We start from the raw sequence: 12,621 nt of genomic DNA, 5'->3' as shown, positions 1-12,621 counted from the left end.
TATAAGATGCAGTCATTTTTAAACCCTCCTCCTATGTTTCGTTTGACCAAACTGACTGAGAGCTTAGTGTGAGCACAGCAGGTCAAAGACTGTTTTTCAAACACCACCCATAGATGATATTTACTTATGCTTACACAGAAGACATTATATTGTCCCTTAATGTTGCTCAGGCCACACAGACATTTCAAAGAATGTATGTGAAAGTCACAATTGGTCCTGACCACAGCAAAGTGTTGAGTGCTTGAATCTCCCAATGTCTGGAGTGTGTTATCAGCTAAGGCTGAAAATGTTCAGTTGTGATTACATATTTTCAGATTCATGATATCTTCATAGTATCTTAATTGTTATGTTTAAATATGAATAGCATTTATACCTGTTTGTCACTTTGCCTTCCTCTATAATGTGAGGAACACCTTTCTTTCAAGCGTAGGATTGCCTTGTAGCTCTTGTTAAAGTGTATGTTTCCACTTTTTCCTGTGTCAGAGCCCACGGCTGCCTTAGGAGCAACGCTTAACCCAGAATTGTCACCACTCTCCCCGGTTGCTAAGCAACCGGTCACGACTCCAAGAGCATTTGAAAATCAGTATGATATATTGGTCTCTGACTGTAGGTTGTACCTGACTCTAAATTAATAATAAAAAATTAAAAAAAGGGTAGTTGTGTGCTGGAGCTGTGTGTACCAAAAGGTGTGAAAGTAGTCTTTATAACATGGCTGTGCTGCTAATACATGTGTGAATATTTCCTAGGAAAAAACTGTCATTATTGATATATTTTCTGGAATCATATATTGAAGTGTTAGCCTTTCCATAACATACTAACAAATCTGAATTAAGGAAGAGACAGAGTTTACCAGGCGGCGTGGCTCAAATGCTACAGCGGTCATCCAGAAACTTGAGGGTTCCTGGTAAGAATCCAGCTTCCTCCATCCTAGTCACTGCCGCTGGGTCCTTGGTAGAGATCTCATAAAATTAAAACATGGCAATATTTCTCATTCAAAGAAAAGCTGTCTCACATGCAAAATGCTGTCAGAATTTAAAAAAATGTATAAGTTGGGTTGTCACGATACCACAATTTCAGCAGTCAATACCGATGAATGTCCACAATTCTAGATACATTTTCAATACCACGATAAAAAAAAACAACCTTAACCCATGTGCTTAAAGTTTAAATTCAGTACTTTATTGAAACTTGTTTTAAAAAGTATTTAAGATCACTGTACTTAAACATCTTTTTGCATAGAATACAAATTGCAGTAGCAGCTGTCAAGTGTTAATTATACATTTAAAAAAAGAACAGCAGTGGCCTATAGTCTCTCCGTATATCAAAACAAAGGATACTGTGCTTTTAAAGATAGTAATAAATAATAACAATAGTCAATGATTTTACAGTCCTAAAAGAACAGAAGTGGCGTGCAGCCTTCAAATACATAAATGGTGGTGGTTCAGCAATTTACCGGGCTGCGCAAAAGACCCTATTAACACCGTGCACAAAACCTGGTCATCTGTCTTTTATCTGCCATAAACCATCAGAATTGCGGGGCGCTGCCAAAAAATATTAAGCATGTTAATTTTTTTTGTGGAGGTCTTGGCAGTTTGAAATGGACAGTGTTCAAAACGCCTTTCACCATGTAAAGAACAGCAGCCTTCATGTTTGCTTCGTAAGCTCCGTGATGATAACATGTTAACATTGACATAATCTGCCAGTTACATTTTCTTCCCGCACCTTCTTTCCGCCATCATTGGAACACGGTTTGCAGCGGTCTGAGAAATGAACCATGAACCTTCATCTAAACCAGCCCTTTAGCTGTGTTTTAGCAGATAATTTCTGCTACGTCTTATTCTCTGGCAAACCAGGTGTGTATGTGGTGTGTTTTGAAGTGGAGTTAGGCCACACCTACAGTTATGCTACACTGCCGCTGTTCCATTATAATTTGTTTATGAACGAGAGCGAACCGGAAGCGCAAAATCCACATTCGTGACAGGCTTTCACAAATAAGTCAATATTTGGGAAACCCTGGCTAATTTTTTCCTAGATGGCAGGTGGTCTTCGGCGTTGACTCATTGCTCACGCGCCGAGATTTGACTTTTCACGCAAAGGAAAAAGTGAATTACAGTATTCGGCACTGAAGATACTGAAAAAAGTAGGTATCAATGTGATTTTTGCAAGTTGTTATCGAAGTATCGATACTTTTGACTAAAGGTGGGGGAAATAATCGATTTTTAGATTAATTGCAATTCGGACATGGACAATTATATAATCGATTAGTGAATGTCAATAATCGATTATTTTTTCTTAAAGTAATGCAGACAGTTCAAAAAATTTGGCTGACTGCAGCGAACAACCTCACCGAGGTATCCGACACGCTCCATTAATATCGGGCACTGACGGTCCAGTTTTGCACACATTTTTGTTATTTGATAAATGTGGGAATTGTTTTAACTGTTTCTTATTCCAAATAAATTATTTTTAATGTTGCAAGTGATAAACGCTTATTTAGTGACACGAAAAGAAATGTAAAAAACTTCATCAATATACATAAATTAAAGATGCATCAATAATCAATTTTTAATCTAATCGTAGCTACTGAATCGTAATCGAATCGTGAGGTGGCCAAAGATTCCCACCTCGACTTTTAACAACCCTAATCAGAACCATTTCCGCCTGGCCATGCGCGAGGGATTGGAACCACTTGGCGCACACCACAAACCAAGAGCTACAAAACACAGCTACCCTGGGTGTTTCCCGCCTTACCTTACAGGTTCCACAGCCATTGCGACGTGTGGATGTCTAATCAGAAGCGGACTAAACTGTCAATCATAGTCGCAGAGCTGAGGCAAAAGCACCTCGGACACACTGGATTGCTTTCCTCGAGCAGCAAGCCACCACCGCAGCAGTCCACAGATAAGACAATACGGCCAAATAATTGATACACTTCAATGTCAGAGATGCTGAAAAGTAAAGACCTTGATAATCTTCTTTTTTTTTCACATTTAAAATTTTAATTTCATTGTTTCTGTGGAAAAAAGTTCAACTGTCAAAAGGACATGCAGAAGTCATGCAGGCAAAGTTTAAAAGACTTAAAAGTTTACCTGCATTATTACCTGCGGCCAAATAAATAAATAAAAATGTCCAGTCATATATATACCTTGTCATAGTAGTTTTCCTAAAAGCAGAGGAGCTTTCTGGAATTCTGGGTCCTACTATTTTTTTGAATTTTTTTTTTGCCCATCATCCACAATCGCTATGTGTGACAAGAACAAACATGTATTTTCATTTTCTGTGTGTTCTAAATAATGGGGAAACTACTAGTACGAGGTGGCTAACATTACAAGTAATGGGAATATGATCTATTCCACCTATGAAGCCCTCTAAGAAAACACACCAATTCACATAGGGATTGTGGATGTTGGGTGGAATTCCAAAAAAAGTGCAGTTTTCCTTTTAAAATTAATGTATAAATCTTGTTTCTTCTCGTTTACGTGAACCCAATGTCGTGTATTGTCTCGCCTTGTGACATTTGTGTATCGTCACACCCCTAGTCCTTGGGCACGTGCCCCACTTTGCTCCCGGTGCACCCACACGGTTGTATAAATGTGAAGTAGTTTTTGTAACTGGAGTCCCTTTAAAAACAGGTTCTTCTGAAATAATAAGGGTACGCTCATACATTGGCACACTTGACACCTTGTGCATACTCGGATACTTAGACCATTCGTGCCGTCCCTCTCCTGGTCCTCGCTCGCCTGCGGTCACATTGAACATTCGTGCTACGTCCATTTGCTTGTCCGACCACATCTATTTCACTGTGTTACTGCAATTTCTCTGACTTTGTGGAATGAAATCTTATTTCAAGTAAGGGGCTGACTATTATGAATTACTTGCACATCACCATCATTAAGTGACTCACCAACATTGCGCATGTGCGTGAGCATGGAAACTTGTCAGGTCCCTAGTCTAATATACGTCCTCCATTTGTGTCAAAGGAGGGAAAGTGTGGCAGGCATGGGCACAGGTTGGTGCACTCAAACTAGCTAAATGTGCTGAATTTGGCTGTGAAGTTGGCCTAGGCACTGTACAATTTACCTAGAGTTTGTATGCCTGAACGTGAACTGGAGAGGAAGGGGAGATTCCCGTTATTCACACCCTTGTTAAAGCTGTCCCAAATTAAGTGTGCCTATATTCAAAGCAACAGTAAGTATTGTGAGTGAAGCTAAATATATTTGTAGTCATATGTAATCATTTTACAAACTGGGCGGCAAAGACTTGCAATGTAGTGAAACGAGACCATCTTAATTTATTTGTCTAATCAGCCTTGCTTCCTTACTTGTGAACAACCTCTATCTTTTGCTTTACTTACAGAGCGAAGTACCATAAATTGAAATATGGGACCGAATTAAATCAAGGTGACATAAAACCGCCAAGCTACGATTCTGGTAAGTTTGAAGTCCCCTGCGCCCTTTCTGTTATTGTTGTGTTTGCATACCTTTTCATGACATCACCGTTTCGCATGTCAAGGGTTCATTCATGTTGAGTCTTGTTTGTTTTCATGGATTCTTTTTGTGTCCTTGAGTAGATAATTTGTGTTAATGCTAATGTAATTTATTGGCTACGTTTAGTGTTGAGATACAGAACAGAATATTTTCAATTTATGACACACAAAGCTATGTAATGCTTGTATTTCTTTCTTTGCAAGCAGTTTTCATACCTCTAAGGCTGTGCAAAAAATGTGCTAACCATTTCTAAGAAAACATAATAGTATTTAAAATAGGGATAATAAAAGTGTTTGTTTCTAATTCAACAAATATAATCACTTCCAACTCTATCAAGTTGACTTATTCATTAGTAATCTTGAAAAACCCACGACTTGAGACCTTTTTGTAGTTGCACAACACACCTGCTTTTAAATTGTATTTCCTCAGATCCTGATTGTTGAACAACAGGTGCACGCTAACCTAATAGTGGCAACATTGTCTTTGTTTGCTTCAGCGTAAACGGGAAAGGTGGTATAATTGGATGAGTACTGTGTAAAACTGGGTTCTGTTTTCAATAGAATCACTTTTTCTGTGCCACCTGCCCATGGTCCTTTTGTTGTCATTTTATAAAACCTTCATGGTCAAGTTATGTGCCTTCATTAAGTCACATTTCAATCATTCTTCTCCCCGGTCCTCATCTCTATTCATGAATGCTGTTCAAAGCTCCCAACCCCTTGAAGTGTTGATGAAGAAGGGAGGTGAGGGAAGAAGTGTTAGGTGATGGGGGTGGGTGGCACAGAGACAAGAAGTGAGAGGTGTTGCTCATATGGTGACACATCTGCCCACCGCTCACCTCCCTGACTTGGGCATGTGACCCACTTCCAAACAACTCTCGTTATTTGGCACCACCACCCTAAGCCCCCCGAGATAGACCCGTCTTACCCCCATCCAAATGTTGTTAACATATTTCTGGCCCATGCAAACGTCCCAGCTGACTCGCAAGTGGAGCGTGAACGACAGTGAATATCGCAGTGAGCTTTGAGTCCTATGGCGCTATTAGAGTGGCGTTACCAATGTGAGTAGCTCTGCAAGCACATCAATGCTCTTCCTTCTATGGCATTTAAAACAGAACTTACTTCAACATTTTTGTTATGCCATTAAATATTAAATTAACTTGCTTAAGCTAAGACCAGTCAGTACTGAACCAAATAATAAAACTAACTAGGATCTAAAGAGGAGCATTAAATACATCCCTTAAAGTATCTAAATAATCAATGCGTGTAGTTGCCAGAATGCGGTGATGTCATAATGTTTTGTTTGACTTTACCGAGTGGAAATTATGTCTAGCCAAGCTCTTGGCGGATACTCTGATTTGTGTCCTTCTCTTTTCCTCCAGACGAGACAAATGAAAATGAGACTTCTGGTTCGTTGAACAATCAGCTGTCCTGGAAACAAGGCCGTCAGCTCCTCAGACAGTAAGAAAGCTCACCTTCATATTACTCATTTTACAATTATTTGGAAGCTACAAAACCACGCATGAGATGGGAATCTAACTACCTGGCTGTTTGAAAGCCTCCTGGTGCATATGTATGCATGACTGCATACAAATTACAGTTGGTGCATGATGGTGAACTTCTTTGTCAGTGGTAGTAAGGCCCAAAATGTGGACAGGAGCTCCCTCTCATGGGTAGCACCAGTCATTACTTGCTGTCTTTTTTTAACTCAGCCAATTGGCCATGTTTTCATTGGTGTTCATGTATTTATTTTTTTGTAAATGTTTGAAAACATTTTTGACACATGTTATCCGACATGAATATTTTATTAAGATTAAAATAAACTATCTATGTCTGCAAGGTCAGTGTCTGTAACGTTAAACTAAACTTCATCTAGTGTGACCTAGATACTGCATAATTTTCAACATGTTATGATGCTGGATCTCTAAAAAATCCATATTATCAGTGGTATTAATCGGTATCTGTTTGGTTATTTATTTTGCTAGGTTCAGGTCTCCACTGTCTGATTATTATGTAGATATTTTAGCTCAGGAAAATGTGGTCTCACTCCAGATTCCATACTTCAGCCTCACACATCTGCCCCAACATGCTGGGTGATAAAACAGCCCATTTCGTGATTTCAAAGTGGTAATTTGATAGAAAGGATCTTGCCCCAAATGCTGTTAATCAAACTTGCACTAGTTGGCATATTAATAAGTGGAACTACCGGTAATTGTATTCTTTATCTCTTCACAATCATGCACATTTTCTTTTTGCAGCACAATCAGAACAATCCACAATGAATCTCCTTCTTTGCTTAAGCTGGACGACTCCTTAACATTTGCGTTTGACATCTTCTAGGTACCTCCAGGAAGTGGGCTACACAGACACTATCTTAGATGTAAAGTCACAGCGTGTCCGAGCGTTGTTAGGATTAGCCGGTGATGGTAATGGAAAGACTGGTGAGCGTGTGGGTACAGAGCCGTTGGTCAATGGGACGGACACATCGACTAAAGGCATTGGCACCAGAGGGTAAGTTACTTCTAAAGTCCTCTGTCATTTAATTCAAACAAGCACTTGTGAGTATTACTGCAGCCATTGATATTCATAATACAAACCCCATTTCCATATGAGTTGGGAAATTGTGTTGGATAAACGGAATACAATGATTTGCAAATAATTTTCAACCCATATTCAGTTGAATATGCTACAAAGACAACATATTTGATGTTCAAACTGATAAACTTTTTTTTTTTTTTTGCAAATAATCATTAACTTTAGAATTTGATGCCAGCAACACGTGACAAATAAGTTGGGAAAGGTGGCAATAAATACTGATAAAGTTGAGGAATGCTCATCAAACACTTATTTATTTATAAAACGTGGCTTCATAGTAAAAGAGTGCGGGTACTAGACTGGCCTGCCTGTAGTCCAGACCTGTCTCCCATTGAAAATGTGTGACGCATTATGAAGCCTAAAATACCACAATGGAGACCCCCAGACTGTTGAACAACTTAAGCTGTACATCAAGCAAGAATGGGAAAGAATTCCACCTGAGAAGCTTAAAAAATGTGTCTCCTCAGTTCCCAAACGTTTACTGTGTGTTGTTAAAAGGAAAGGCCATGTAACACAGTGGTGAACATGCCCTTTCCCAACTACTTTGGCACGTGTTGCAGCCATGAAATTCTAAGTTAATTATTATTTGCAAAAAAAAAAAAAGTTTATGAGTTTGAACATCAAATATCTTGTCTTTGTAGTGCATACAATTGAATATGGGTTGAAAAGGATTTGCAAATCATTGTATTCCGTTTATATTTACATCTAACACAATTTCCCAACTCATATGGAAACGGCGTTTGTAGTAATGTTTTTCTTCTTTCCCTTAATTTACTGTTGGAAACTTGTCTGTAAGGCATTAAAGGTGCCATATGTAATAATTTCATGTCAAGTCATCATTGAATGGCCCTGAAATGTCTAAAGGCATTAATAAATCACGTTCTTTTGGAATACCTTTATAACTGATAACAGTAGTTAAGGCGGGATATGCTCATTTCAAAATTTGATTTACAGCCCCGAAATATTGTTATTGTTTTCATTTCGATGCCCCGCCCTCCACCGTTTGACCAATAAGAAAGTCTGTGAGTGTGTCACATCCAGGTTGCCAGTTACCACCGCCACCTTCGTCTGTCTACTGCCATTGGTAAAGTTACTAAACATGTCAGACCTTAGTAAATCTAAAAGACGTCGTTACGATTGTCAACTCATTCAAGACAAAGCCAGGAACAAAATGAGGATTTGTATTGGGGGTGCCTTTGAAAGAGGGAGACAATTTAAGGCGGAGAAGATTTTTTCATGAGTCAGGCATTTACGTTTTCTTATTACTTGTAATAAATGGAAATGGACATTTTGTATGTAAACTATATTGTACAACACAGTCTATGATCTTGTCTAACAAAGCTAGTATTCGTGCAACGAATGCTTAGCATGCTCGCCCTGTCAGTGACACATCGACATATAGGCTAACGGGGGAAATATATGCCTGTCAGCCTGTATGTTGATGTGTCATCCAACTGACAAGGCAAAATATATTTTCGACAAATAAAACCTATGTGGATATGGGTAGTGTCAGTGCCTATTTCGTTCTCAATATTCAGATATGCTGAGGAAAGGGGGTTCCAACATTAGCACGGCTAATTGCGGTTTCTAGTACTGTATGTGCATCAGACACATATGGGGTGGTATTTGCTTGGCACAATATAATGCATTACATGGAATGATTTTCTACTTTGTGTATTGACATGGTAGTAGGCTATACGATTTATACAGAACGTGGTTTTTGCGTAACTTGGGTTGGCTCATAGAATCACACTCTGCACTGAAAGATGGTGATTGATTGATTGATTGAGTTTAGTTTATTTCGAACATGAACACACTTACAGTATAATACATCACTGTAATTTCATATAATTTCTCTTTACATCATGTCTGAAAAGGAGTAGGAAGAAGCAAACTTATTTAATCCTACCCCTTTACCACTTCAGAGCGTTTACAAATACATATGCTATATTTTTCGGTCACAGTTTTTTACGTAGTTTGGCCGGCGGTGCGACTTATACTCAGGAGCGACTTATGTGTGAAATTATTAACACATTACCGTAAAATATCAAATAATATTATTTAGCTCATTCACGTAAGAGACTAGACGTATAAGATTTCATGGGATTTAGCGATTAGGAGTGACAGATTGTTTGGTAAACGTATAGCATGTTCTATATGTTATAGTTATTTGAATGACTCTTACCATAATATGTTACGTTAACATACCAGCCACGTTCTCAGTTGGTTATTTATGCGTCATATAACGTACACTATTCTTTATTTATTTTATATTTGCCTTTCAAATGTCTATTCTTGGTGTTGGGTTTTATCAAATAAATTTGCGACTTATACTCCAGTGCGACTTATATATATATTTTTCCTTCTTTATTATGCATTTTCGGCTGGTGCGACTTATACACCCCGGAGCGACTTATAGTCCGAAAAATACGGTGTTCATTTACTGTGTTCTTTTTGTAACACAATTACAGTAGTGAATGATTAATACAGCAGTACTTGCAATATATGATTCAGTCAGTCATGATAAACATATTGAGATGAAGAATATCCCGTTTTCAATAAGGTTGACGGTATTTCTCATAATTTTTCCTTTTACTTTGTAAGCACTATTAATTTTAACAACCTCTTGAACTGGATCATATCAGTACATTGTTTAACTTCTTTGCTTAAACCATTCCATAATTTAATTCCACATACTGATTGATATGCTAAAGGTCTTAATTGTTGTACGTGCATACAAATATTTTTTAAGTATTTTTTCCTCTAAGGTTATATTTATCCTCTTTAGTTGAGAAGAATTGTTGTACATTGTTGGGTAGCAGATTATAGTTTGATTTGTACATAATTTTAGCTGTTTGCAATTTTACCAAATAGTTGAATTTTAATATTTTTGATTCAATGAATAAAGTGTTTTTATGTTCTCTATAGCCAACATTATGTATCAGTCTAATTGATCTTTTTTATAACACATTTAGTGAATGAACTGCACATTTGTAGATATTTCCCCATATTTCTGCACAATAACTAAGATATGGTAACGCTAGCGAGCAGTAGACAACATGAAGACATTTTTGGTCCTAAACATATTTTGCTTTGTTCATAATTTTAATATTTCTTGCCACCATTTCTTATGTTGCATATTTTTTTATATGAGATTTCCTGTTAATTGTATCATCTATTATTACACCCAAAAATCGAGTTTCTTTTACCCTTTCAATGTCTAGTCCGTCTATTTGTATTTGTGTATGATGTTCTTTTGATGTGCTTGAATGGAAGAGAATGCAGTGCGTCAGGTTGGATGCAACACAGAGTTATGCTGAACAAAATGTGGCGGTAATTTTACTGTTGGCCTTGGCTTGCTGTCAAAGTAGGCCTATGCGATATATATAATATGTTATATATTATTATATATAATTATTTTGATGGTGGTCCAAGCGGTCAAACTAGACATTTTAGCAGGGTAATGCTAGCAATCTGTCCCGACTCCTGACTAAAATATTGTCAGAACTACAGAATTTTGACCGTGATTGCAGTACAATTTCTGGCCACATTACTACATATGGCACCTTTAACTATATGAATAAGTAGTCGTTGTTTGTTGGTCACTTGCTGTAATGTATAGCAACCTAAAAAGAGAAGCCTTTAAAATGAATGTATAATCCGTTATTTTCCAGAAGACTACTGTGATAAATTGGTTTGTGAATCATGTGACAAACCGTCAAAGTGTTAACTGTCTTTATGTATGCACCAATTACCCGATATTCAACAGGAAAACTGAGCTCTCGGACACGAGCGCAGTACTGGAGGCCTTCAAGTTCATTGAGAATGCAGCAGCTGAGTTCAGTGACGAGGATGAAGATGAAGATAGTGAGGGAAGGGACAGGCCTAATGTAGAGTCCAGGACGGTAAGAAAAGAGACTTCCTTTACTTTTTTTAATATAAGGTTATTTTTTTATAATAATGTTACCGCACGTCCTATGCAGATCATTCGGAAGAAGCCATCATCGTCAACGCCGCCAGCTAGCATGGACACTAGTGAGGACCCGGACACCGAAGATGCCCTGAAGGGCTTTGACTTCTTGTTGAGTCCTGACGAGATGGACATCTCTCCTGAGTGCAGAGGCACAGGCGACGGCACTGACTGGGGTGAGTTTGTTGAAAACTTGAGGAATTGTGTACGTATTGAACACACGTGCAACATACAGGTTTGAAAGAGATTGACAATCAATTATACTTTTCTAATTTGACAATAGGTTAAATATCTGCCCCTAATTAGTTGCACTTTTCATTCATTTGTCCTGTGCTCATAAATCACCATAAATGGAATTGATCTCATATTGTGTGATGTCTGCCATTGTGTTTTCCCATAGCCAGCCTGTGACTGCAATGTATCGTGCATCTTGTGTGTTTAATCAGTCTGATGTTTGCGTCTCCCACTGCTCAATATTTTACTGAGCTTTTTCTTTGTATCATGGCCTATGTTGTTTCAATGTGTTCATTCCATTTTAATCTTAGCAGTCTAGCAACCAGATCTTTGTGCTGTTTGAAGGAAAATATAGGGTAGGCATATTTCGTATATTTAAATAAAAAAATATCATAGTTTTGGAGTCAAAGGAAAGCTCATCACAGTCTAAAGTACTGAGTTTGTCAGTTATGGGTTTATCAGCCTGTAAGCTTAAATATGAAGGGACAATCCAAACAAAATGTGTTTCTGCACATCACATTGCTCCCAACAAATTGATTATTCCTTTGTGGCGAGTGTCTCTACAGTCACATTTGTCATGATTAACATGTCAAACATCCAAATTGAGAATTCCTTGCAGGCGAAAAATCCAAACAATACTTGTGAGGCTCTCTGAGATGTTTTCTGAGGCGGGAGCGAGCTCATTAAACAAAAAATTCTCATGCAGTCCCACTGTCTACTTGAGCCCTGTTACACATCCAGGGCAGTATGACATAGAGACACTGCTCTGTAAAACCCCAACACCACCACCAGGCCTTTTGGGGCTCACAACTTGGCAGTTCCTCAACAGCCTCTTGGTCTGGTTTTGTCCCCTCCTGTGTAGACATGGACGAGCAAGGTCCCACATCTGAGGCCTGGGACATGGACCCGGTTCTGATAACCAAACTCAAGGAGCGGTACAGAAAGGAACGCAGGGGGAAAAAGGGGGTGAAGAGTAAGTCCAGCCAGGCGTCACTGCCTCCCTTCTTGTTCTCTCTTTGCAGAGCCTCACTCTTATGAGTTCGGTCAAAAAGTTCCAATAAACGCCCTTTACTTGGCTTTTGCTGTGACTTGTTCTGGTCTGTTGTTTCATCCTGAATGGTTTCTGTTCTGTGTTGCCCATTCCAAACCTGTCACCACTTTTTCCTTTCACTCACTCAGTGCATGTTTTTCTGTCACACTCTAAGGTTTTAATCTGTATACACGTCACCATCATCTCTTACAAACTATGTTATCAAAGTGAAATGATAGTTGATTCATCTGGGCAACCACTCATCTCACAATCATGTGCTACACTGTCTGCAGTGATAATCAATCAATC

At 38.5% G+C, this 12,621-nt stretch overlaps 1 protein-coding gene across 2 annotated transcripts in view; it reads left to right on the top strand.

Moving 5' to 3' along the window:
* strn (striatin, calmodulin binding protein) overlaps positions 1-12,621 on the top strand; it is a 64,702-nt gene that overhangs the window by 32,788 nt on the left and 19,293 nt on the right. The window contains exons 3-8 of one of the 2 annotated variants that reach the window (XM_062058509.1): positions 4,357-4,430; positions 5,866-5,944; positions 6,824-6,994; positions 10,848-10,983; positions 11,062-11,224; positions 12,145-12,255. In XM_062058509.1, the coding sequence (XP_061914493.1) occupies positions 4,357-4,430; positions 5,866-5,944; positions 6,824-6,994; positions 10,848-10,983; positions 11,062-11,224; positions 12,145-12,255 (734 nt within the window). The remainder of the gene's footprint in view (positions 1-4,356; positions 4,431-5,865; positions 5,945-6,823; positions 6,995-10,847; positions 10,984-11,061; positions 11,225-12,144; positions 12,256-12,621) is intronic. The other variant, XM_062058510.1, reaches the window with a different exon arrangement.

Source organism: Entelurus aequoreus, linkage group LG09 (genome assembly GCF_033978785.1).
Source record: "Entelurus aequoreus isolate RoL-2023_Sb linkage group LG09, RoL_Eaeq_v1.1, whole genome shotgun sequence".
NCBI lineage: Eukaryota > Metazoa > Chordata > Actinopteri > Syngnathiformes > Syngnathidae > Entelurus > Entelurus aequoreus.
Note: the sequence above shows the minus strand (reverse complement) of the source record. Positions and strands in the feature narration are given on the sequence as shown.